This window comes from Anser anser, assembly GCF_964211835.1.
Source record: "Anser anser genome assembly, chromosome: 3".
NCBI lineage: Eukaryota > Metazoa > Chordata > Aves > Anseriformes > Anatidae > Anser > Anser anser.
The window spans coordinates 49,175,922-49,200,542 of record NC_139722.1 but is presented as its reverse complement, the minus strand read 5'-3'; the positions used below and the strand labels follow the sequence as shown (position 1 = coordinate 49,200,542).

General features: G+C 48.3%; 1 protein-coding gene across 4 annotated transcripts in view; it reads left to right on the top strand.

Annotated features, from left to right (window-relative positions):
• Window positions 1-315: 315 nt before the first annotated feature.
• Window positions 316-24,621, top strand: part of SCML4 (Scm polycomb group protein like 4) — a 90,091-nt gene continuing 65,785 nt past the window's right edge. For 2 of the 4 annotated variants that reach the window (XR_014582023.1, XM_083830188.1), the window contains exons 1-3: window positions 316-1,379; window positions 2,275-2,440; window positions 21,766-21,977. Coding sequence is in view for 3 of the 4 variants with exons in the window: in XM_083830188.1 (XP_083686314.1) it covers window positions 1,355-1,379; window positions 2,275-2,440; window positions 21,766-21,977 (403 nt within the window). In the remaining variant the exon portion in view is untranslated. Of the gene's footprint in view, window positions 1,595-2,274; window positions 2,441-19,545; window positions 19,659-21,765; window positions 21,978-24,621 lie in introns of those variants that run through there. The other 2 variants (XM_083830190.1, XM_083830189.1) reach the window with 2 other exon arrangements.

Below are 24,621 nucleotides of genomic sequence, written 5' to 3'. Positions count from 1 at the left end.
ATCTGTTGAATGCAAACAAAAGCAAAAACAGAAACAAACAAAAAGAGAAACAAAAAAGAAAAATGCTGCCTTGATTCTCCAAACCTCAATTCTTTTATCTTTAGGGGTACAAAGCTTTCCTCTTTTAAGAGAGAGCCAAGCACTCGGCCATCCCACAGGTGGATGGATGCCCTCCTCCCCGCAGCTGGGGACGGCTCCAGAACCAGAGCCTCCTCTGGTACTGATGGGAAGGGTCCAGGAGTCAGGGTGCCTTGCTTTTCCTCTCCTCCTTCCTCGTCTGCTTGCTCATCTGTGGTGATGGGTCACTGGTAACTCCCCTAAAACCAGCAAAGCCAGGCTAGCACAGAACCAGTGAGCAGGGACCACAAAACCAGCTGAACCAGTGCCTACGGCTGCAAGCCCATCCGAGGAAACATTCACAGGAGTGGACATAAAGGGAGGTGAGGAGCGCATTCTGGCAATAAATACCGGGTAACAGTACCTGTGAGCGTGTGAAGCGGGCAGCGGGGAGCTGTGCGACACTCGCAAACAACTGCGACAAGCCCCTTTGCTGGTACAATTTCATCTAGCACAGTCAATGGAGCGTGACGGGATTACTATGATCATTATTTATTATGTGTATTATATTGGGGGGGTGAGGAGTAAGAGCTGCTGGTGGTACGATAGATAAGGAAAGAGCCGGTGCCTTCTCAAAGGTGAGTAGCTGAAAATGCAGTGAAAATCTAGTCCTGCATCCTGCCCAAGTGCAAGAGCACGGCTATGGTGACCAATATCTCCAAGTATTATGAATATCATCACCTGGCCATACCTGTGAGATATATCTTTGAGCTCCAGGCTCCGTGTATGTGTGTGCAGATGTGCGAGTGTGAGCACTGCAGTACCCATGCGCTCCTGTGTTGCCGGCAAAAAGGTCCCAAGTGCCTTTCCCCCAGTTTGCGTTTAATTTGTCCGAAACTGGAGCGCCCGGTCCTGCCCATCGCGTTAGCTCGGTGTTGGGCCACATTGCTGCAGGATCGGGACAAAGGGATGATGATACAGGCTGGTTTCTATGGCAACAGAGGAGGGGTAGGTAAAATGTAGAAATGTTGCAAGCACCCGTTCTGCTCGTTGCACCGCACCGCACGTTGCTGCGAAAGCTGCTGCTATGTGGGAAAAAAAAGTCCGGCTGCCTTTACCTTTTGGCTTGCAGAGCTCTGAACTATACAGACATGGCAATTTTTTCTCCGTTTAGCCGGGAAGAGAAAGGAGACACGGCACACGGGCCCTCGTTTTCTGCGTGTAAAATGTGTGTGTTCTTTAAAAGGCAGTGGTTGGCTGGTTTTCCGGACATGATGTGGTTGAAGCTGTCATCGTAATGGAAATTCATTGCTGTAGCTATGGTAAATCGAGTTTTCTGCCTGTGCTGAATGCATTAGTCTAATGAGATGTTTGCAGCTGGAGAGCTGAGCTGCTGGAGGCTTGCACTGTGCTAAGAGACGGGGAGAAGATGGCTTTTGCCGGGCTCTGGGTGCACGTGCCGAAAGTCCTCTGCCCTGTGGGTCCAAATGCCTGGGCTCTCTAAAGACACTGCCCGGTGTTTGAGCAGAGGCAATAGGTAAGGGGAAAGCATGCTTCTTTTTCTCTGCCTGATTTTCTTGTTCTTCAGCCTTGTTCGAGCAGTCCTCGTTCCACTTGCACGCTAACTTTACAGCTCCTAGATTGGAGACCCTCTGCGGGAGAGCCGGGTGCCGCTGCCGTCCTGGCACCCATCCCCAAAGGCACCCTTCCCAGCCCTACCAGTTTGGGAACTGGTGCCAGAGCGGGATGTGCTGGGGAAGGTGCAGCGGCTCAGCAGCGCGTACTGCAGGGCTGCTCCGTGCCGTGCCGTGCCAGCAGCACCTGCGTGCACGAGTTTGTGCACACTTCTGGCTGCAGAGCATGCAGGCTGCAGGGCAGCGTCGGGCTTCTCCAAACCCTGCTCCAAGTGGGGTTTCTGTTTTGTTTTGGTTTGGTTTGTGTTGTGTTTTTTTTTTTTTTTCCTGCCAGGTAAATGCTGTTTTAAAAGCAACTTACTTTGCGATATACTTAGCAGGCAGTATTTATACCACAGATCTGGGGTTTTAGTGCAGCTGATAGAGCAATTAGTTTAACTGCAATCTCCTCATATCTTCCAACCAGATGCTCAGTCGAATTGCTGCCCTTTGCTGCAAAATCGAAGGGAGCGGTGCTGCCTGTGTGCCGGCTTTCTCCTTCAAGCCCGAGGAGTAGCAGAGTTATGTCTCTTTGCCCTTCCAGGTGCTTCCCAGATAACTTCGAGGGAGGACCCCACGCCCGGAGGAGATGCACGAACGTCCCGCTCGCCCTGCCAGCTCCTCCCCGGCGTCCCCGGCCACCGCTGCATCCCCAGCCCCATCCCGCAGCCAGCGCCTCACTCGCCGAGGGTGAAGGCCAGCGTGGGTCAGTGAGTAACTCCGCGGCCGGTACCGGGGAGCTGGTACATGGCAGAGGCTGCGGGCGAGCGGGGTTTGCTTTGCCTTGGCTTCATCCCACAGCAGTAAGCTGGCGGACAGGAGTTGGGGCTGGTTTTGGTGCATATGGGGCTTGTCGCGGGGATGTGAAGTGCGTCTGGCAAGATGCAGGGGGAAAGTTGTTGAAATTCTCTGCTTGGGGAGGGGATTTCTGTTTCAGCCTGTTTTTAATTCAAGAGGCTTCTGAAGGCACTTTGCTCAAGGATAGACCAAGGGCTTTTAGAATGGGCATTTAGAGACAAATGTAGAGCACACAGGAGGGGGGTAAATAGCAAATACTTGGAAACTGCAGGGATGTTGTTTTTTGTGGGTGCAGGGATGCAATCTAAAAAGTGTCCTTGTGCCACAGCAGTGCTCGCAGCATCCCTCTCATGATGTGCTGCCAGCCCCTGGTCCAGCTACACACAGCCGGGTGTTGGTGTAAGTCAGCATCACTCCCTTGGCTCCAGCCTCGTACAACACAAACTGAGGATGTGGCTGGGAGATGTGAACGTGCAGGTTTTGTGGTTTGGCGTAGGTCAGGGGTCTCCCAGACCTCTCTGGCTGCAGGTGATTTCTCATTTTAATTAAGATGTCGCACTGATTTTCCCAATGAGGCAGAACCCTTTTGGCCCATCATAAAAGTTATTTGGGTGATGCTCATGCTGTTCGGGTTAGAGAGGCTGGCAGGGACATGAGCTTGTTAGCAGTGGATTATGGAAACGTGGCAAGAAAAAAAAACACAAAACTACCAACCACAGAAAAAGTACATGTGCTGCATAAGGTCAAAAACTCTGCAGAGTTGATAAATGCTTTGTCGATGTAGCACAGTAACTCTGATATTGTGATCATTTCATTTAGCAACAATGTTTAACTCTGGTACTTTCATATTCTGGGGAAAAGAGCAGGTAGAAAGAGGCAATTTTCTTTCTTGAGCAAGGAATGCCTTGCTCTGAGGTTTCTCACCTGCTAGTATGGGTGCTCAATGGGAGCTGTGGTATCTGAAAAGAAGAAATTGCAGTGAGAGGCTTTTCCCCCAGTCCTTCTCTTGTCATTGTGCTTACCACGAATAATGTATTTTGAAATATTTTTTAAAAGTGAAACACTATAGAGCACGCTGTCATGGTACATGGGTGACACTCCAAGCTTCAGCAAGCTGAGAACTGACCTTACACAGGTCTCTGTTGAACATCTTCCTTCCCCAGAATTTAAGGTAATAAAATAAAGAAGAAGAGGGCACTGACAGCAAGGAGAGGCGAGGAAGCAGGGTGTGGGATGGTTTGCTGTCCACAGCCCAGGAACAGGAAACACACACGTCCATTGGCTGGTGCGCCTGCCTGTTCCATCACCAGCCCCATGGGGGCTTGATGTTGGGATGTGATTGTCCTCCACGTCCCTGGCCATGTCAGGACCTATTGGCATCCTCAGGGGCTTTAGATTACTTTCAAAAAGTACATCATACAGTGCAATGTTTTTTTTTTTTTTAAGAGAAAAGCGTGATGGTGAGGAGAAGAAATCCCCCAGCTCCCTGAAATCCTGCCCTACTTCTCTACCTACAGCTTTAAAATGGTGCAAAGGAGGAGTCAGCTGCATTTACATAGAGCACTCCCAGCTGAGCTCTCCTGCTGACCATAACGAGCACCTACAGCAATTAATAGGTGATGGTCAACACAGGTGTGCTCGCAGGGTGACTGAACAGTTATTGGTGTATGTGTGCAAGGAAGGATATTCCAGGCTCGCCTGAAAGGGAAATAATGAGTTACGTGTATTAGTTTTGTCATAGCAAGTTGCCTCATGAGGAACTGGTTCTCTGTGCAAAGGAAGAAAATTTTCTCTGTATTGTGCTGTCTTAAAAAAAAAAATCATTCAAAATTGTGCATCTTTGTAAGGGGATTGCACGCTGCTGTGTGAAACAGAATCACAATGTATGGACGCATTAAAGGCAGTGGCTAAATTTGCTATTGATTAATAAAATTGAAAGTAATCCACAATCTTGGAAGCATCTTTGCACCAAGTTTTCTTATTGATTAGAATGAAGGAATTGACAAAAGAAAGGGAGATGTGCAGGGAAGCTAGGGTTAAAATCTACTAATTAAAGATGTAAATTTCTGATATTCTACTTTTCTAATAAAACCTTACAAAGATGATGAAACTGTAAGTCATTCATTAAGATTGACTGCTCCCTTTAGGAACTAGTGCAAATTTGGCCAGAATAAAGAATTGCCCAGAGACAGTCTGGATGTGTAATTATGTTACGCTGAAGGATGAGTAATTCCTCTTGAACTGAGCAGTTTGCTGCTGCCCTGCAGTTTATCCTGACCCCATCTTCAGAGGTGATTCCCATCCTACGGGAGAAACGTTGCTGTAAATGCCAGCCCTTTGCTCTCCAACTGTTCAGCTTGCTCCATTCATTTCGGGTGCAGGATGTGAAGGACGGGGTTTGCTTTCCAACCCTCCTTCACCCTCTTCCCCACCTCACCCTAGCTTTTCCACCACCCCGTGTGGTGTGAGTGAGGTGCCCCCAGGCACGGCGTGTTTCACCTGCTGGGTGGTGCGGGGAAGACTCTCGTCTTGCACTTTGTCCTCCCTCAGGTACCCCCCCCCACAGCATTTCAATACCTACCCAAACTGTGAGTGGTTTTGCTTTCAAAACTGGCTTGCATCTAATGGCACGTGGAGACGTGCTGTCCCCGTGCCCCAGGACTTGCAGGGGAAGACTATGGAGAGCGAGTTCCCCCACGGCCAGAAGGGCTACCTGCGGGCTTCAGCTTTCTGAACATGGAAATATTGTGGCAAAACAGGTCCCCTGAGACTTCTTTGAAGGAGCAGGCTGGCTGGAGGTGGCTGGCTGGAGGTAGCTGGCTGTGTACACCGCGTTGGTGTGTGTTGGCCTGGCCCAGCCAGCAAGAGGGAGAAGCCATGGCCCTATAATGCAGCAGTCTCCTTGGCGACATGAAAGCCTTTAGCAACATTAGCTCCAAATGATTTCTTTCTACTGGACAGCCGTGGAGAAGACACCATGTGCAGGTAAGTTTCTAACCAAAGACCTTCTCTTGCGCCACAAGCAGACTTACAGAGAATTATGGTGGTTACCATCCTCAGAGGCTCCAGCTGGTGTTCAGGTAGTCTGCAAACCCACGGCCAGAGAGTACGTGCCATTCAAACACTTTAAGTCAATCCAGACAATCCAGAAATCAATCTAGGTTTCTGTATCTGAAAAGCAATGTTGGGCTAAACTAGGCTCTCCAGGTGACCTCACCCTCTTACGTTATTTCTGAATGAAACCACCCGTCCCCTGTGTCTGTGCCACCAAATCACCCTCGAAGTGCAAATGTGTTTGGGGTGGGGGGTACTTCTTATAAAGTTAATGTATAAAATGATCTGATTTCCAAAGTCCATGCCATAGGTTTATTTCTATCTGCACCTGTGGACACAGTGGGGAGGGAAATATCTGTGTTGGGGGAGAGAGCAAAGACTGAGGGAGGGAGTTTCCAAAGCTAGCCAGAGATAATGCTCAGACATTTCCTTAACATGTGAGGAAACCACTGAACGGGGAAAGGGGTGCACAGGGTACAATCCCACAGGGCAACATTACAAGAGGTTTTTCAGCATTAGGGACAGAGACTGTTTAATATTTTCCCCTGCTGTCATTTTTATATGGAGCTGAGTGACCCAAGGTCAAATATGAGCCTAGGCAGCGGCTCCGGCCTGCCTGTCATGACATCCCACTGGCACTGGCACTGCTGCGCCCTCCAGCCTGGACAACTACACCAGCCCAGAGGTGACACCAGGGATGGTGGAAGGACCTAGGGTGTTTGCTAGTTTGCTGGGATTCCTGCAGAAAAGCCTCACAACTTTTGATATGGATGTAGCCCAGCAGAGTGCTGTGGAGATTCACAGTACCTAAGGCCTCATAATACAGGCATGTGCATATAGCCATGAGTATGCTATGTAGCACAGGAACCATAGAACCATAAAATCCAGTTGGAAGGGACCCACAAGGATCACCAAGTCCAACTCCTAGCTCCACACAGGACCATACAAAAACCAGCCCATGTGTCTGAGAGTGTTGTCCAAACGCTGCTTGAACTCCATCAGGCTCGGTGCTGTGACCACTGCCCTGGGGAGCCTGTCCCAGTGCCCGACCACCCTCTGGGTGCAGAACCTTTCCCTAACCCCCAGCCTGACCCTCCCCTGTCCCAGCCCCATGCCGTTCCCTCGGGTCCCGTCGCTGTCCCCAGAGAGCAGAGCTCAGCGCCTGCCCCTCCGCTCCCCTCGTGAGGGAGCTGCAGGCCGCCATGAGGTGAGCTGTTGAACTGTGCAATAGAGGATTTTTCCTAGTTTTCTATCCAGAGGAGTAAACAGGTGAATCAATGTTACTTGATTTATTACCATTAGGAAAAAGCGATGACAGTTCCACATCATCCTCCATGTGTGGAAGACACATCTGTTTGGCATGGCACCTTCAAGATCTTGCAAAAGGAACTGAAGGAGGACTTCAGTACTACAGTACCTGATGCACTTTAAAGATCTGTTTACTACAGAAGATATCTTTCCTCTGCCTTGGAAAATCACAGACCTTATGAGAGCTCTTTCAGATGCCATGTGAAGCTTCTGAAGAGAATATGTATGAGAAGTAAAGGTGCAAAACTTCTCTCTCCACTCCTCTGCCCTAGGCTCTGTCAGAGGAGGCACCCACACTTTGGTGCCAGGAAAAGAGTGAGTCACAGCAGGTAGCCAACTCTTCCAGGAGGGCGTTCTCCACTCCTGCAGCTGGGCAGATGCCGAGAAGGCTCTGAGTGAGGGACCCTGACCAGGGACAGGTCACCATGGCCCTGCTGTGTCCCTGGGGGACAGGAGAGAACCTGGTGCTGTGACAGGGAACAGCGATGCCTCAAGGAGTGGCATCAGTGTGGGTGTGCAGTGGACACACACAGAGTGAAAATAAACAGGAGAGAGGATGTTGTCAAGAACCTGTGACCATTACTTATGTGTATCTGGGGACTCAGTACCCTTCCCCCCGTCGCCTTAAAAAATGTTTATAGCATTTATCACCTGATTTTGTCTGGCAGCCTCCGTCTATTTCCGTATAAACGATGAATGAGAGATGTGCCTAGTAACTGTCTCTTATGGCTCAGTAAATACTTGAATTTATTTGCATATTAAGTCAGCTGCGCTTATACTGTGCTCGCTAAATGCAGCACCACGAAATGCTATGCAGAGGAGGCCAGTCGGCCATTAACATATTTAGGATTTATGTGAATGACTCCCTTTAACATTAATGGAAGTTATCTACACAAATCGTCTTCCAATGGGGGAATAGGCCATAATGTATGTAAATACATCTTACTCACTGTCGTTTAGTCATTTAAAAGGATACCCAGCAATGTAAAACACTGCTCTGGTGCTGGTACTCAGTTTCCCCTAAAACATGGAGAGGTAGGGTGCTGCTCATGTAGGATATTGCGCAGTCCCTCAAGCTTCAGTGGGCTGCAGGGGAGCCTGATCGCATCTCAAAGCCCTTCTCATAGAGGGCAGGGGGGTCCCTGCTGACGTGCAGCCAGGTGCCACTGGCCTCCCTCAGGGCGAGGGTCTTTTTCTTACTGATCTGTCACTGTGTCTCCAGGGTGGCTGTGCCAAGCAGAGCAGATACTGGCTTTATTTCTTTGCAAATGTGTGCCTGCTTTCAGGCTGGGCACTGGGGCCTCTTTATTTATGACCTCCTACCACTGCAGATGTGGAGCCGGATGGTTTTGACCGAGTTTCGCAGTGAGTGTTGGAAGGAGCCTACAGCACCGGAACTGAAAACCCACAAATCCCAGCGAGGTGAAGCCACAACACTTCTCAAAGGCAGGGCTTTGATCTGAATTTGCCCTTTCTTCATCTCATGCTGCTTGGGGTAAGAAGCCAGCAGGGGCAGAGGGGGCCCATCCTTGTGCACCCCAACCACATGCATGGATGGCTCTCTCATTTTGAGGGCCCCTTGCCATGCTCTGTCCCTTGCTCCATGCAGTGGCTGGAAAATGGACTCGTAGGACAAACCTCAAAATTCAGAGGCATTTTTATTAACAAAAGATGCTAGAATTCACACAATCCCAGGTGTTTTGAAACTTATATTAAATCTACCTGATATAGTTGCCACAGATGATTTCTAGTTAAATGAGGTTATTAAACGGGGAGACAATATTGCAAAAATTATTATTGATCTTGTGTCCTCGGCCATTATTTTTACACCATTAGCAGTGGCAGTCTCTGTTGACAAAAGGGAATGATGCTGAGCCAGTGAAGAAACAGGATTACTTGTTCCTGCTGAAAAGAGAGGTGTGCTCAGGTGAGCTTCCATCAACCTGGTGCCAGGCCTCATGTCCTTCTGCCAGCTGAGATCTCCTGGGATAGGAGGAAGTCTCACAGGAAGGGCTGATCCAGGTATTTATGTACCTTGGTAGGCAGGAGAAGCTTTGCCATGGAGGTTCATAAAAGCAAATTATTCCCTTATCTCCCCCCTGTACCTGCCAGCCCGGGGGAGACGCAGGACCCCTAGGCTGAGAGCAGCTTGCTGCCTCCTGCCCAGAGGGCAAAAATAACATTTTGCTGCTGATGAGCCCCAAAGTTCAGATGACTGTTAAGGTTTTTTTGTTTGTTTGTTTTTGTTTGATTGATTTTCCTTTCCTGAATTCCTACAATTACTGGTTCTATTTTATTTTATTTTTAAACAAACATGAGCCAGGGCAGAGCATGGCTATCCCGTGCCTTGGTGCAAGCAACGTTCAAACCAAACCGAGGGCTTCTGCTGGGGAGGCTTTGGTGAGGGTCCTGCCTTGCTGCTGCATCCCACCAGCGAGTGACCTATTGCCAGGGTTCCCAGCACCTCCCCAGGAAAAGTGAAGGAAGGTCCCAGTGCCAAGGAGGAGAAAAAAAAAATTCTGTGTGCGTGGTCTGGAGGAGGGCAAGCGAGAGCATTCCCCACTGAAAAATGAAGAACAGGACCAAATGAGGCTTCTGGTGGGTGGTATATTATGATTAATTCAGAGGTGAGGGATTTCTCCTAAACTCATTCCTATGTAGCTCTGCAAAGACCCATGAGACAGCAGTCCCCCACAGCCAATGGCTACATCCCCATGCAGGATGGGCTGCTGGAGACGGCCCACCACTTTTTGTCTTATAGTTTTTTGGCAACAGAGAAATGAGTGACAACAGAATAAATAAATAAAGTCAGCCTCTGAAAAGGTCACATTTGCCTGCGCTTATAGTTGGTGTGCTTGTTTCTCATGCTAATTTTGGGGCAGTGGGAAACTTGACGCTGCAGTCCTGTTGCCTGGTGATTGCTAGAAAGGGCAGCATGGGCTGCTCAGAGTAAGGGTGTTAAAGCATCGGGAGAGAAATGATGCACTGGGAAGGCCAAGAGAGCGTCCTCCGTGAGGGAGCACAAAGTAGAAGTGAAGTGGAAGGAAAAGAAAATAAATAAAGTCTGAAATTTCTCCTGGTATTTGCAGGGCTCCATTTATCATGCACTGTGGATGGCACCGTGCCTCGGTCCCTCGCAGGCTCCCTGCAAGTGTAGAAGATCTCCCAGCATGAAGCGTGATAAAGTCCTCTCTTCTGAGTGGTGATAAAGGAGCTAAGAAAGCTTGAGGGCAAAAACAGGATAAATGCTGAGTGGAGGAAATAGCTTCAGCCAAAGAGTCTGGGGCATAATGGTGACCCAGGTGGTGCTGGGTCCCACCTGAATTACTATGCTTGAGAGTGAGTCTTACACTGGGCGTTGAGATTCAGAGGTAGGCATTTGCAGTGGGGCACTTTGCCTGTCCTACTACTGCTATCTTAAGCACCCCTGATCAATTGGCATTCACCCTGGATTTTCAAGAGAGATACAAGGAGCATTTCAACCTGCTATTTTCTGTCCTTTGTAATTTCAGAGAGGTTTCATGAAGAGATACGTACCAATTGTTTCAAACACTGTACTGCCCCAAAGAGCTTATAATACATCCCTGAATGATGTGGTGACACACAAAAAACAACAAAAAGGATTACTTGCCTCCAGATAATGTCCCCATCACCTACGTGTGGGTGGGCAGAGTGAACTACGACCTGCAGATACTTTATCTGTCTTATAACCACTTGTACTTTCTCACTGGCAGAAGAAAAGTGTTAAAAGCTGGAATCTTTTATTGAACAATTTTGAAATTATTCTGCAGGGGAGTGTGAGAAATAGTCACAAAGGTGACCACAACCTCTTATGCAGTGCTTATGAAGACCTTTGAGTTAGAGATATTTTTAGGACAGGGGAGCAGCATGCACCCCCTCCTCACCGGGCTCTTGTAGGCACCTTAAGTACTTCTCAAGGAGCACATGCTGTGCCTGGCAGGCGGTGGAGGTCTTCCTTTCCAGAGGCAATCAGGAGCCACCGGTCATGAATGTGTTGTTTGTTCTCCTGTGATTCACATATTGGGACAGTCCTCAGACACAGGTACTCACTGCCTCCATGTCTGAAAGCCTCAGTGCTAAATCAGAACATGACACGAGTGGCTGACTTGTCAGAATCAGGGGTACGGTGTGGCCGAGTCCGTGTGCATGGATATTTCTTCCTTGGCAGCACCAGGCATTGCTGTGGAGCTGTGAGTTGTCTTTGCTATTTGCATTGTTGTCCCAAGGAGTTGGAAGAAATGTAGCCACAGTGGAAGACATCGCCATCCTGTGCTGGACCAGTGTTGCCAACTTCATGATACAGACATATAAAAAATGAAAATAATGGCACCTCAAGAACCATTAAGAAATTCTATGTGTCATGGGGAAAAAAGCACCATGTGCACTGGGTGGGTACAAAATATGAGCTCCCCTCCGGTCCCAGACCACTCTTTTGGAGGCTTAAACTGGATGGCATGAGCATATATGACTTCTGCTACTACTCTCTAGTGCTCTCACCAGTCAGTGCTGGAGTTACACGGGGGCTGAACTTTGTGAACAGTTTCCGTAATGAACCTGAAGGTTTTCCTTTAGTTGCCCTCAGAGCTTGTTTGGAGTGTGTCTTCTCCTGATCAGCATTTGCAAGGACAAAAGCACTGAAAACTCATCCAATGGTGCCTTTCATCTCTTCTGTCTTTTTTTTCTGTTCTTTAAAAAAAAAAACACAAACTCAAAGCAGTTAAAGCAGACACTTAATCAGTCCAGTTTTGCAAGATGTATTGCCCAGGGTATACACATGATGACACACAAGCCAGCTGCAGCATCTTTGTTCTCGGTTTAAAGTTCCCAGGTGATGAACAGAGGATTGTTGCCAAACACAATGTAAAAATAATCCAGAAAACAGGAAAAAGTGACTCATTGTAGGGGGGTAAATGTACAAAAGAAGTTCTGAAAAGTGAGAGTAGCGTGTTTATTTAAAAACGAATTAATGATATAGTCAAACCGTGGCAAACATCACTCTTGCATGCTGTGTGCTGCAGTGACCAGCTGCAGTCAGTAAAGCTTTACTCCCCAGCCACACTTGGTCCAGCTTCACTAACTTGCCACTTGGTGTTCCCACGGTCGGAGGTCCAGGATGTTTGTAGTTTCCCAGCACGCTTCTACTCCAGATGTGTTTGCTGTGCATCTTGAGAGCCACCTGCAGCCTCCCCCTAAGGCAGATCTGGTGTCCATGAGGACAGCGAGCCTGCACGTGGGGTGCATCAGGGCACGAATCACAGCTGATGGCCCAAAACACCACCAGCAACCCCCTCCAGCCAGCACGGCAGCTGCTCAGGCAGGAGGGTGGCTGGTGGGTTCTTGTCCACGGGGAAGCCAAAGCCATCTGACTGCACTGTGTGCAGTGGGGCAGCTGGGACCTCCTCCCACCAGGGGTCTGGGGCACGAGCAAATGGCTTCACCTTGCCTCTTGTGACGCAAGTAGAATACATCTCAGACACCGTGTGTCACCTTGCCAGGTGGATATGTTAATTTAAGTTAACACAAATAGATAATTGTGTTGGAAGGCTCTGGTTTCCCTCCTGAACCCATGTGAGCTTACCGAAGGGTTTGGATCACACCAGAGCTTTTCTTCTCAAGCAGGAAGCGGTGGCAGTGGGGTGACTGTCTAGTCCTGGCTAACACAGCGGACTGTAGCAGTGATGCACGTGCTTTTCTCATTTCTGTGCTTAATGATTAAGTTCAGGATCCTTATATTTATATCACCTGATTCCAATGTTAAAATGTGGTTTGAATAAAAACGTGTCTCCCATGCATAGCAATGAAAGCTTGGAGCATCTTCAGAAGCTGTGGTCCCTGAAGTCTCTAAAGACTGAAACCTAAGAGCTACTCCAGTTAATGCCAGAAAGGGACGGACCTTTTATAAGTATTATTGCTCACAATGTAATATAAAAGTGCAGTGGATCCCTAAGGAATAAGGATAACTTTATGTGAGAAATGAGTGAAATTCTTGCACTGCGTCTAAGAAAAGTTATTTCCCTATTGACTTTTGTAATATCACTTCTTCAGATTTAGGGGGTGAATTTTTTTCCTGAGGCAGCTCCCAGCTCCTCTGACTTGCGGCCACGTTTCACGTGTCCCAGCCCTCCGCTCCATGCCATTGCTGTGCCCATCCCACCGCAGTGCAGCGGCCGGTGGCTCTTGGTGGCTCGCATCCCTGCTTGCCTATGGGGCCGTGGACAGAGTGAGGAGGTTTGGTGGGCTTCACTGGGATGTGGATATAATTAGCACAAATGAAAAAGCTGCTGTGTGCATGCCTATGTGCAATTTTTGTGTGGCAGGAGAAAGAGCGAACGGTTTCTTCAATGCTCAGGCCACCTGTAGAGCAGATTTTGATGGGAAAGGGGTTTCCCACCTCTTTTTCAAATAGGGACACATTAGCCCTGGTGATTTCATTCAGTAGACATAATTTAACAAGGAGCAAAGCACAGAAGTTTTAGTCACTCTTGAGGACTCAGGCAAGGCAGGGAATGATGGGGATTGTACCCAGGACCAGGGCTGTCTCTGTGTCAAAAGTGCATTTACTTGGTAAAGTAATTGAGGAGAACAGTATGCAAGCAATAAAGAAATGTCTGGAGTAGCACAGGAGGCAATAATGCCAGCAGAGAACAGCCAGATCACCTCAAGCTGCTCATCGTGGCAATTTCTGTTTTCCGCTATAAAGTTTGTTTGTATTTCTTACTACACAGTTGGAGGTCTCCTTTTTTACAAATAGAAAAGGTTGAGAGCTCCCAACCCTGCTTACTGCTAGCATCCTCCCTGGCCTGCTGCACAGGGCCAGCCTTAGCCACGTGGATACTCTGGAGATGGGCATTAGTCCTGCTCCTCTTTTATTTAGTAGCATAGTTGTTGTTAAAGAGATTCCTGCTCAGTTCTGAGTGTGATGGGGACCAATTTCATGCTCCCGTGTGCTGGGGATGCCTAGGTGGGGTTGAGGCCACCTCCGTCACTCCTTTCCAACCCTTCCACCTGGATGTGAGGAAACTTTTCTGACAAAAGCTTTCTTGTATCCTGTGATTTCCTGCAAAATGTTCACTTAAAAAATAATAATCTTGTACATTGTGTTTTCGGCAAATTCCCAGCCATCTCTCATTGTAGTGTGCACCAGACAAATCGGGATAGGTATCCTGAATTCTTGCACATCTGCTTGGTTGTATCACGGTGGTGAGACTTACTCTCTGCTGCCTATTTCTATTTATTCTCCTCCATCATCCCCACAGGAATTTGTACAAAACCTGTCCTCATCTCGTCCTGTGCCAAATGCACTCGGGAGGGATTCTGTGTGGTGAGGGGGCAAATGAGGTGTGTAGGGACGTTGCCTCTTCTTCCTCCCTGTCTCCCTACATCTGACCTGAATACATTGGCCTTCTCTGACTTAGGTGTCTGGTCCTTCTTTCTGCACAATGTGAATATCAAACTCCTTTTTTTTTTTTTTTTCTGCAGGATGAACAATACATTGATGGGTCAGGAAAACACTGGAAGTATTTCAGGGAAATTACCTAGATATCTGGATTCTTCCTGGAAGTGAGCAAGCCACTTTGTGAGGCTTATCCATTTATTGCAGACACTGCTTGCAAAAACTATAGAAAACTGGGGAGAAAAAAAAAAAAAAAGCCAACAGCTATAAAAGCAAAGGCCAGAGTACTGCCAGACAAGCAAGAGGCAAAAAATATGAGTATTAGCCAATTACAGACTCAGCTGGAGAACTGAAATGGCCATAATATAAATGTTGCTCATTTTGCATTCATTTGTTCCAAATCTTTGCCCCTGAACATTTAACAGAGAGCAGAGAGGGTCTGCGGCTTATTGGTGATGAAAGCTTCTGTCTCCTGTGTGAAGCATAGAAGATGAGAAAGAAAGTGACTGCATTCAAAAGAGAAGTTGGTGCTTTCTTCACAGGTCTGAAGATTGTAGATAAATAAGATTGCTTTGTGAGCCTTTAGTTCAAGGAGGGTAGGCTTGTTAACTGTGCAAGTTCCCTGGTAACAAAGCTAATGGCAGGAGGGGACCTCTGGAAAGCAACCTGTAAATCACACAGGCAAAATGTGTGATCAGAAACAAGGCCGTCTGAACCAGCCACTGCTTGACTGAATATGTGAAGCAGGACTCGTTAAAATACAAACCCCAATTTAAACTTAATTGCTTCTGGTTCGGGATCAGCCTCGGTTTTGTGGGTTGAAGTCCTGTCAGGGCTACAAACACTCATGTATTTAAGAAAAGATTTGTTTCAGCATCACCTAACTGATTAAAAACAGATGCCCTGGGCATCTTTGCTTTGCCGGTATCCAGGGTTTCAACCAAGGAAACTGAGGTTGGAGGATCCTAGTGTTGTTAATCATATTTGGTGGCTGGGTTAGAAGAGAGAGGTGTGCTCTGCATTACCATCCTCCTGCTTTCTGGGAAAGTTGCTTGGTCCTGGACTGAAAACGGCCAGATGCAGGCCAGCAGGGACGCACGCAGCAGGCCTACAGGTGGTATCTTCAGCTGACTGCCGGTAAGAAAGGTGGCAGGCCTCCATTTCACCTCCCTACACCCGCAGAAATGCTCCTGAGGAGAGGTAGAGTAGCAGCCTGCAGAGGTGATGAGGGAGGACCCCCCTCCTTTTGAGAGAAGGTGAGGAAGACGAAGCTTTGCAGTCTGTCAGTGAAGAGAGGAGGCCAGGTGGAGAAGGTGAGGAGACAAAGCGGAGGAAGGCTGACAGGAGGGGTTGGCCGACAGCCGTCATGAGATTGTAAGTCCGCAGGAGTAGCTACTTTTATAAAAGTCACTAAAATTAAGGTGCTCAGCCCTCCACCTCAGTTCTCCATCCTGCCCCTCTGAGCTTGCACAAGGAGATTTCCTTGGCTCCTGGGCTGCTCCACCAGCAGCCTACATTGTGCTATCATCAGGATATAAGAGGAGAGGATTTTAACTCCTTTTAACAAACCAAAACAGCACCTAGGTGCACCCAGAGGCTGATGCAGGGTTGTTATTTCACTGGGACATTGCCCTGCAAATCATAAACCACAGACTGCAGTGAAGACCTGCAAGAAGAGCTCAACCACCTGCTGCAGAGGTTTTGTTGAGGTGGTAGGCTGGGTCCAGGCCCCATTTTTCTTCTTGTCTCTCTGCACTGCCAGAAGTGGTACTGCTGCACCTTATTTCACGAAAGAGACAGGGACTTTGCTTTGTTTTCTCCTGCCTGATCTGCCCACAGGTGGCTTGACCACCTCGGCAGAGCAACCCTTACCACTCACGTGGCCTTCTCACATCCATCCTCCGATCTTCCCTCCGGTGCTCCCTGCCCGTGCTCACTTGCTCCCTGTAGTCTCATTTCCCCGATTCCCTGCCACAGGCTACTAGTCTGCCAAAAAACGTCAGGCCAAATGAAGAAAGGTAAGCTTGAGAGGCGAGGCTGGCCTCGGCTGCTCCTGGGGGTCCCATTCTCACAAGGGTTTCCAGGTTCTTCTGGCTCATTAAGCAAACCTGAGCGAGCAGGGGCAGGCAGCACTGCCCTACCTGCTGTCACCAGGGTGCTATCCTTCAAAGGAACACCTCCTCAAGGACAGCACTGTCACTGCCTTGGACTGAACTTGAAAAAAAAAAAAAAAAAGAGAGAGATCAGGCTGTAAGATGACACTGGGAAACATTTTTTTTTTCTTTCTTTTGCTCTTAGTAACAAGGCAAGGAGCAGACACCATCAATGCTTTTTTTACGGGTTTTGAAGAAGCTGTTGCTCTGCCTAACCCACTCTCTACTCCTCCATTAAGGCACCCGGACATGAGAGGGAGACGAGGGCAGGGTGCAGCTCCGGACCCTGCTCCAGTTGTGCCCTGTTCCCCAGCAGTGAAAATGCCCAGTGCAGCCCAGCGGGATCTGTGCTCAGCAGTGAGGAACGAGCCGACCACGGGGCTCTGCCTGAAAGTACTGCTGCTCACGACTGTAAAGAAACCCACAAAACACCTGTGGCAGAAATGTTGCTGGCCTTCTGATGCATTCAGACATGTTTGGGAATGAATAAAAATGCAAGAGTAAAAGGGTATTTTCTTGTTTGAACTCTACGTTGGATCCATTGGCAGATTATTTAATAATAATAATAATAATTTAATATATAATATACAATATAATAATAATTTAATATATAATTATTTAATAATTATTTAATAATTATTTAATAATCACCATGTGATTGTCCTTGCAGCATAACCTGCAGACATCCAGCAGCTGGAGAGGTGCAGGTAAAAGGGGTGAAACTAGCTGCAAAGAGAAATGCCATTTTCCAGAGATGCAAGTAGCCAGGCAACAGCATGCCAGCCACATTCAGGCTGGCTGGTGCAAAGCAGGTGACAAGCACAAACACAGAGATATTAACAAATGTGTTTTGCTCTCACTTGTGTACATTTGACATCTCATAAGACAGGTGGCCAAAACTGGAAGGCTGCAGACGTCAAGAGGTGGAGGCAGGGCTGCAAGTGCTGGTGGGGATGTCTGGGCTTGGGATTCCTGGGTCCCTGCAGCAGGGACCAGGGGCTGTACTGGAAGTGAAGGGAATTATTCTTCAGCTGCTGTGAGGTGAGCACCTTTTCTACTTGACTGCACTTCTGTGCCTTGCTTTGGCTTAAGGCATGTACTGTTTCCTCCTTCCCTATGCATTGTCACTGTGCCAGTCCAGGAATAGGTTTGCGTTAGACCTGGTGTAAACCAAGTTAAAATGATCATCCTCTGGAATTACCGACATAAAATTTAATGTGATATTTTTACCTTCAGCCCTTGCAGTTACTGGAGCGCAGGTTAAAAGCTGCATTTATTACAGGCATTTATTTTTATTAAGAACAGATCTTTGCAGTCCATCAAAAGTCCTCAGTTTAGTAGGAAACGCACCGTAGCTGCCTCCATTCCCAGGTGTATTCGCCAGCATGGTGAGCTGTGTTGCCAGTCTTACAGCCTGTATACCAACACATGCTGCAGGGCAAGCACGTCGCAAAGCCTGGGCTGTTAGAAACACCCTGCTGTGCATGCACAGCTGCTTGGGGTCCTCTGGGGTGAGGACCCCCAGGGTGGGACAAAGCAGCACCCTTCCTGCAGCGCTCACCATTCCCTGTACCCTCCTGCCTGGGACCTGTTGGGGAGATAAGGAAGGCAGGGTTGGAAATAAAATCGTGAGGTCCTACGGCTTGAGAGGACAAGGAAAGGTCACTCTGTGTTTAGCCCTACATTAAGGGAAGAGAAGCCATAAATGTAAAACAGTTTCCTGCTGTTATTTTTAATCTAAGTATAGAGTGATAGACCCAGGTCAGACTGAGGCTTCACCACGCTGAAGGCTGTCCAAAGCTAGTTCCTTAGGAAAAGTACAAGGACAGGGCAAAAAGCCACAGATTTCCATCCCCAGATACTATCCCCAACTATTCATGCCACAGCAATTTCCTGAACTGGGGAGGTGCCTTCGTCAGCAGCCTGCAATTTGCCTCCTTGAATTCGCCCTTAATTTGCATCAGGTTCTCTGAACCTGCTAGGAGGCCACCAAGCTTTCCAGGAGCTGGTCTGTGGGTCAAGAACAGATGGTGGCAATGTCAGAGCTACACGAGCTGCCTCCAGCAGGACCGGGGAAAGTCCTTCTGAGGGGATGCCCTGACTTTGCTGGGGTGGCAGAAAGGGGGACCCAGCTGTCACATCCCATGGGCACCCCATCAGCTGCAAACCATGAAATTAGGACTGGTCCTTCAGCGCTGCCTTGTCCTGGGAGGGCTTCCAGCACACTGAAGCCAGCAGGACTTTAAGAAAGGGAGAGAAATGTTTCTAATCAATTAAAAGAAAGGCAGTGTGGGCAATGAAACCCACAGGGGCTTCTCTGCGAGTGAAGCTGGGGGTGAAATGCTGGCCTCAGGGTAGCCAAAAGCGGTGCCTCCATCTCTCCGGCAGACTCACAATTTGTTTGCATGTTTTTCCAGCCTGGCTGAGAGCTTTCTCCTGGCTGTAAGAGGAGGTCATGCTTCCACTCCCCACCATGACATAGAGGTAAATTTTATTTATTCCGCTCTCTTTCGCTGCTGCTGGAGAGCACTCTCGCCTTCCAGGGTCTGCAGCAGAGTAGCACAGCAAATGTCACCCAAGATGTCCTCATACTTCCCTTAGCATAAAAGAAGCGAGAACCAAGTCATGGCTGGGTTTATAATTAAGTGCAGTAACAACAGCTTCTATACTGCGGTTGACTTTTTGTTCTGCTGTACCTGTTGAAATGCATTTCACTGAGATTATGTGTGCACAGTCCAGTTGGTTCTTGTGTGTGGCAAGGAGCTTTAGAGGCTTTTCCAGCGCACAGTGCCACACATCTCAAGAGCAGACGCTAGGGGATGAAAAAATAGTGGCTGATAATATTTAGTGTGTTTCCTGACTGCCACAGGTTTAATGTGGCCGATGGGTCACAGCCTGCCAGCAGCGTGGGAACCGCTGCTCATCCCCAGGCAGGGGCAAGCTGGGCTGGGCTGGCCCTCCTGATCTCTGCCAGGCTGTGAAATCCAGCATAGTCCTCACATTTCCCCTCCCTGCTCGACTCCCTGCCCACAGCTAGCCTGTAATGTAACAGCCAGGGGACGTTGTGTTTTGGGAGGTGGGAGAGAGACAGAGGGTATCACTCAGAAAGCGCTGCAGGGAGGAAGATGCATGCAGCTGTAGACAGAAGGGAAGTGGTGATGCTCGGGACAGAGACAGCCTTTCCATTTGACTCCTGCTGTGGTGAGCTTGATGCTTTTAACCCTGAAACTGCAGTCTCCACAGTCACACCAGGCTTTTATTTGGTAAAAATCAGACCCTCCTGGCGGCCTTTCAGCCCATTCCTGATCTGACTGAGTATACCTCGAAGACGCAACCATATTGCCCCTGGGCAATTCAAAATTAAATTTAAAAAATATATAAATTAAAAAAAAATTACATTAAATGCTGCAGGTTTGTCACACAGTGCTTTCTCCAATCTGATGTTAGACATCCAGTGTTTGCATGAGAGTTTCAGACAGCTGATGTTAAGGACCAGAAAATTTATATTCAAACTTTAAGTCCTGTCATATGTAATGGATCTGTCTGAACTGAGCAGATACTCCTAATGCCATTGTAAAAATCTGTTTGTAATGTATTGCAAATAAATGCATTTACTGGGGGTTGGGAGCCCTCTATTTTTTTCCTCCAACAACAGACACTGTAAACTACTGAATGGGTAAGACCAAATGAGTGAATCATTTCTTACTGAGTCATGCTTTCAAAGTTGTGACCAGACAAAACATATTTACCTTTAAGACAGGGAATCCCCTGCTGCAGGCACTTCCCACCAGACAGAGCCCCTGTTGAGCAGTACCCTTCACACCACACGGGAGCACAACCCCATTTTTGCTGCCCACAATGTCAGCTTGACTCAGTCCAATCATGCTGGCTTCTGAAATTATCAGATTTGATTTTGCAGTTTGTAGATGTTGTAAAAATCTGTGCTTGTCTGTAGTAATAAACAAACCTCTGCTTGCTTTCTTTTCTGAGCTTCAAGGATGCTCTTGGACCACATCTTCAGGCTGTCCTCTGTAAGCGAGAGGGCCAGAAGCTGGTTCTGCAGAAGTGTAAAGCAGGGAGTCTTCCTTTATCACTGGCCTGAGGGAGCATGAAATTGAAAATGTCAGTTGTTGCAAGGTTTATCATAAAAGCATGAGAACTGCTCATATGCTTCTGTCTAGCAATGTCTGCAGGCTGGGGCTGGGCTAGTATTCTGTCCATGCTCAGGGAAGCAGATGCCTGCACAAACCAACATTTGAAAACCTATTTCTGCAGGGTTTTTTTTATTGACCTTTGTTAGCATGCGACCCTTGCCGGGAGCTGTGAAGAACGCTGTGTATTCCCTTGATACTCCGTGTATGGTTGTGTATTTGTTTTCTTTATTAAAACTTGGACAGAGGGAAATGGAACAGATTCCACTCCATTACCCCTGCTCAACTTCATCAACTGCACGGAGTTGTGATGAAGTAACAGCTTTTGATGGAGTACATCCAAAAGCCCACTGCTAGCATGCACGGCGACAGATGCTGTAACGTCGCAGAGAGGAACGGCTTGGCAGTCCTCCTGTTGGGTGGCTACCTTGTGCCACCAGCCGTGTGGTCCCCCCCCAAGGCTCTGCCTCCCTGCTTGGGAGCACTGCACAGGAAACGGAGGGAAGCCCGTTTTGTATATGGTAGCTCCTCCAAGGTCAGGATCTGCAGGAGCACTAAATCCTAAAAAAGTTCAGGTTGGCAGGGACTGCAGGAGGTCTTCTCCTCCAAACCCCTCTGAAAACAGGGTGGAAACTGAACCTGGAGCACGTTGCTCACCAGTTGAGCTGGCTTCTCACCTGTTCGCTGGCAGTGGCGAAATGAGGAGGCACCAGAGACACAAAGGTGTTATCTAAGGGCTGTGGGAAAGCTCTTCATCATCATCTTCATTGTGCCTTCATCAGCTCATCTGCAGGATGCAGGGCCAGCCTGCCAGTGTGGGATTCACAATGAGCCACCTCTTATAGAGACCTCGCCACTTGAGCCAGCTCCCTGTACTGTACTCACGGTCAGAGGAGAGAACGGGGCATGACATGGGGTTGGTCTCTCTTTGGAGAAGCCGAGCTGAATGGGGTCGGTGAGTCGCACACAAGAGAGAAGCCTGTAGCACATCCGTCACCGCTTTATGATCAACAATAAATGACAAAATGACAACGCGAGAAAACGTGCGACTGCTCTGCCTCCAGATGAAAAACCTTGAAAAGAAAAACCTTAAAAAGAAAAATATGTAAGAAATTATTTTCTCTTTTCTTTTTCCCCCTCTCCTGGCTGATCTGCAGCTCCTGGGCACATGAGTGCCTCTCCACCACCGCCTGCCAGCCGGGACCCCGGGGCCATGCAGTCCCCCCGCATAGCGGGGAGGAAGCGAGGGCGACCCCCGCTCCAGCCTGCGCCCATCAAGGTGGCAGTGCACAACCTCTTCTCCGCACCGGCCGGGGCTCTGCCGCTCGTGAAGATCCCAAAGAAGAGAGGGAGGAAGCCCGGGCACAAGGTAGATATGTGGTTTTCACGCTCCTTCTCCTCCTCCTGCTGTTTGTAGTGGGTTTTGCCCTAGGATTTCAGGTGCAGTGGAGGAAGGGAGGCTGTGTTGTGTAAGTGTTGGGTGGAGCGACGCAAGGAAAACAAGAGAAGCAGGTTTCTCTTCCACATGAGCTGCTGAAAAAATAGAGGAAATTTTCTTTTAGAAGTTTAAAAATGTTTTGAGGTGTTTGGAAATAACGTGTGGGAGCACCTCAGCCTGTGGGAAGACGGGACTGTGATGCTGCAGGAAGGGAATTTACTCCAGGGAGTGAAAAAGAGCTGTGTTTGAGTGAAATGTCCTGCTGCCAATAAATCACTGTGTTATTTTCCATCCTTTTCCACCACCAGGTAGGTGCACAGTGCGTGTTTGCAGTACACACTCCTGGTTTTCACCAGGAACTGCTACAGATGCGCCCTCTGTTTCACAAGGACAGCAAATTGCTGGATGTTAGCAGATCAGAGCTGCTGGAGCTCCTGTTGCCAGAGCAAGTAGCACAAACAGTGTATTCAGGGGGCAGCCCCAGGCTCCCTCGGTCACTGCTGGGTGGCAGAGGAAGGTGATGCTGGCCAAGGAGAGCTGCCCCAGCAGCAGGCTCGGTATCCCTCTTTGGCTTACCCCACAACTGTATAGCAGCAGACCAAGAGAGAACCACATGTCCAGGCAAAGACGGGGGCAATTGCTCTGGTGTTTTGTAAAATGTGGCATATGGAAATACTTACCAAGAAATTATTTTTCACTTCATTATTAGGTTAAAAACATGGGATGGAAACATCTGAATTGATTTACTTTAGTTAGCTGCTGCTACCAATAATTTAAGCTATTATCAGTATTGCTGGGTCACTTGTAGGCTCTTTAGATCAAAACCATCCAAGTCTGGGATAATAACACTTTGGAGAGGTGGTGAAATCGAGCCCCTGAGATGATTAAGTGATTTGCCAAATCTCACGGTGTCCTTATATGTGAAGTCTCAGCAGACCCCAGCGTTCGTGTCCCTGAGTGTCCTGCTACCCTCCATTTCTTTTTCCTGCATTTATAACTGATCTGTAACTTGAAAAAAAATATCTGGGGAGCATGTTCTCTTCCACCCCAAACGCACCCCTCCTCCTGTGAGAAAGCGTTTTTGCCAAGCAGCACACATCTGTACGCAGGAGAAGCTAAAAGGGAGGCTCACATTTGCTGTAACATCGCGCTTCGGACCAGCGTCCAGTCAGCCGGACATCACTGGGGGGATGATGTTATTTCCCGGTGAGTGGCAGCTAGAAGCAAGGCATGCTTTTGTAATTGATGGCTGAGGTTTCTGAAGCTGACACTTGTGATCTGCAACATCCGAGGCATCTGGCCCCGTGTTATTTATTTGTGTTGCAGGATTTGTACACAGAAGCAACGTTTTTCTGAGAGGAGCCTTTGTGCGGGGTGCGCTCAGCCGAAGTGAACCGCTCTCCATGAAAAACACTGCCAGAGCACAAGTCAAAGATTGCATTTTTTGATGGGTAACTCGAGCTTGATTTAATTAGCTCGCTAATTGTATGACTTTCAGATACCAGGAGACTTAGATGCATTTTAAAAAATGAATCCATGCCCAAATGGCAGACAACCAAATTCTTTATAGCAACCAGATAGCTGAATTATTACAGAGCAGATGGAAAAATACTTCTGAATTTTTAGCAAACTAGGAATTTACAGCCGAGATTTAAATTTATTTTGACTGAGATGTGAATAACAGACATTTTTAATCACATGCTCTTTATAGCCAGATGACCCATTGTCAGTTTTCATTGATATTAAAGCAAATATCTGTGTCTTCCTAAACTGACATTTCATCACTCTTCACCACAGAGCAAAGACCTTTTCCCCACTCTCCTCTTTATTTTTTCACAGCTTCGGTTATAAAATTTCATCAGCTGTTTTTCCAAAAAAAAATTTATTTTGTACCTGATGCTGAGCTATTTGCCGTAAACCACTACGTTTTCCCTAAACGCGGTATTTTTTTCTGACTGTCTGAATCTCATTAGGAAGAGGTCCATGCCGGCAGCCCCAGGATAGCGTGGTGGATGGGCTGGGATTGCTGCCCTGGCTGGAAGCAGGAGGAGCTGGCACCTGGGGCTGCTGCAGCTGCAGGAGGGGAGGACGTGCTGCGCTCCCTGCACCCCCAGAGCTGCCTGGCTGTAGGGTGCGAGCGGTGTTAGAGGGTGTCACAGTGACAGGCAGCAGAGGGGCTGTGCCCACGTGGGCAGTGCCCGGAGGGGGAAAGATGGAAGTCACAATTCATGGTGGCAAACAAGCACTCAGGACTGGGAGATGCTGGGATTAAGACTGCACAGACCACCTGCAAGCACCCTGTTTATTCATCTCATGTCGTGTGATACAGTCTTGAATTTCGAGGTTTCATACGCTCCCCTCAAGGCTACCTGCCTCGCTCACTGCAAAACACTTTGGGGATGTGGGAGGCTGTGTGCACACTCCCCCGCACCAGCTGCTGTGGTGAAGAAAGCTATCGTGTGACACGAAGAAAAGGTGAGAAGGAGGTGCCTCTGCCCTCCTGGCTGGAAGGAGTGAGGCCGGTGGGGACAGGGTGAGCCCCAGCCTTGTCCTGCAGTCAGGACAAGGGACAACC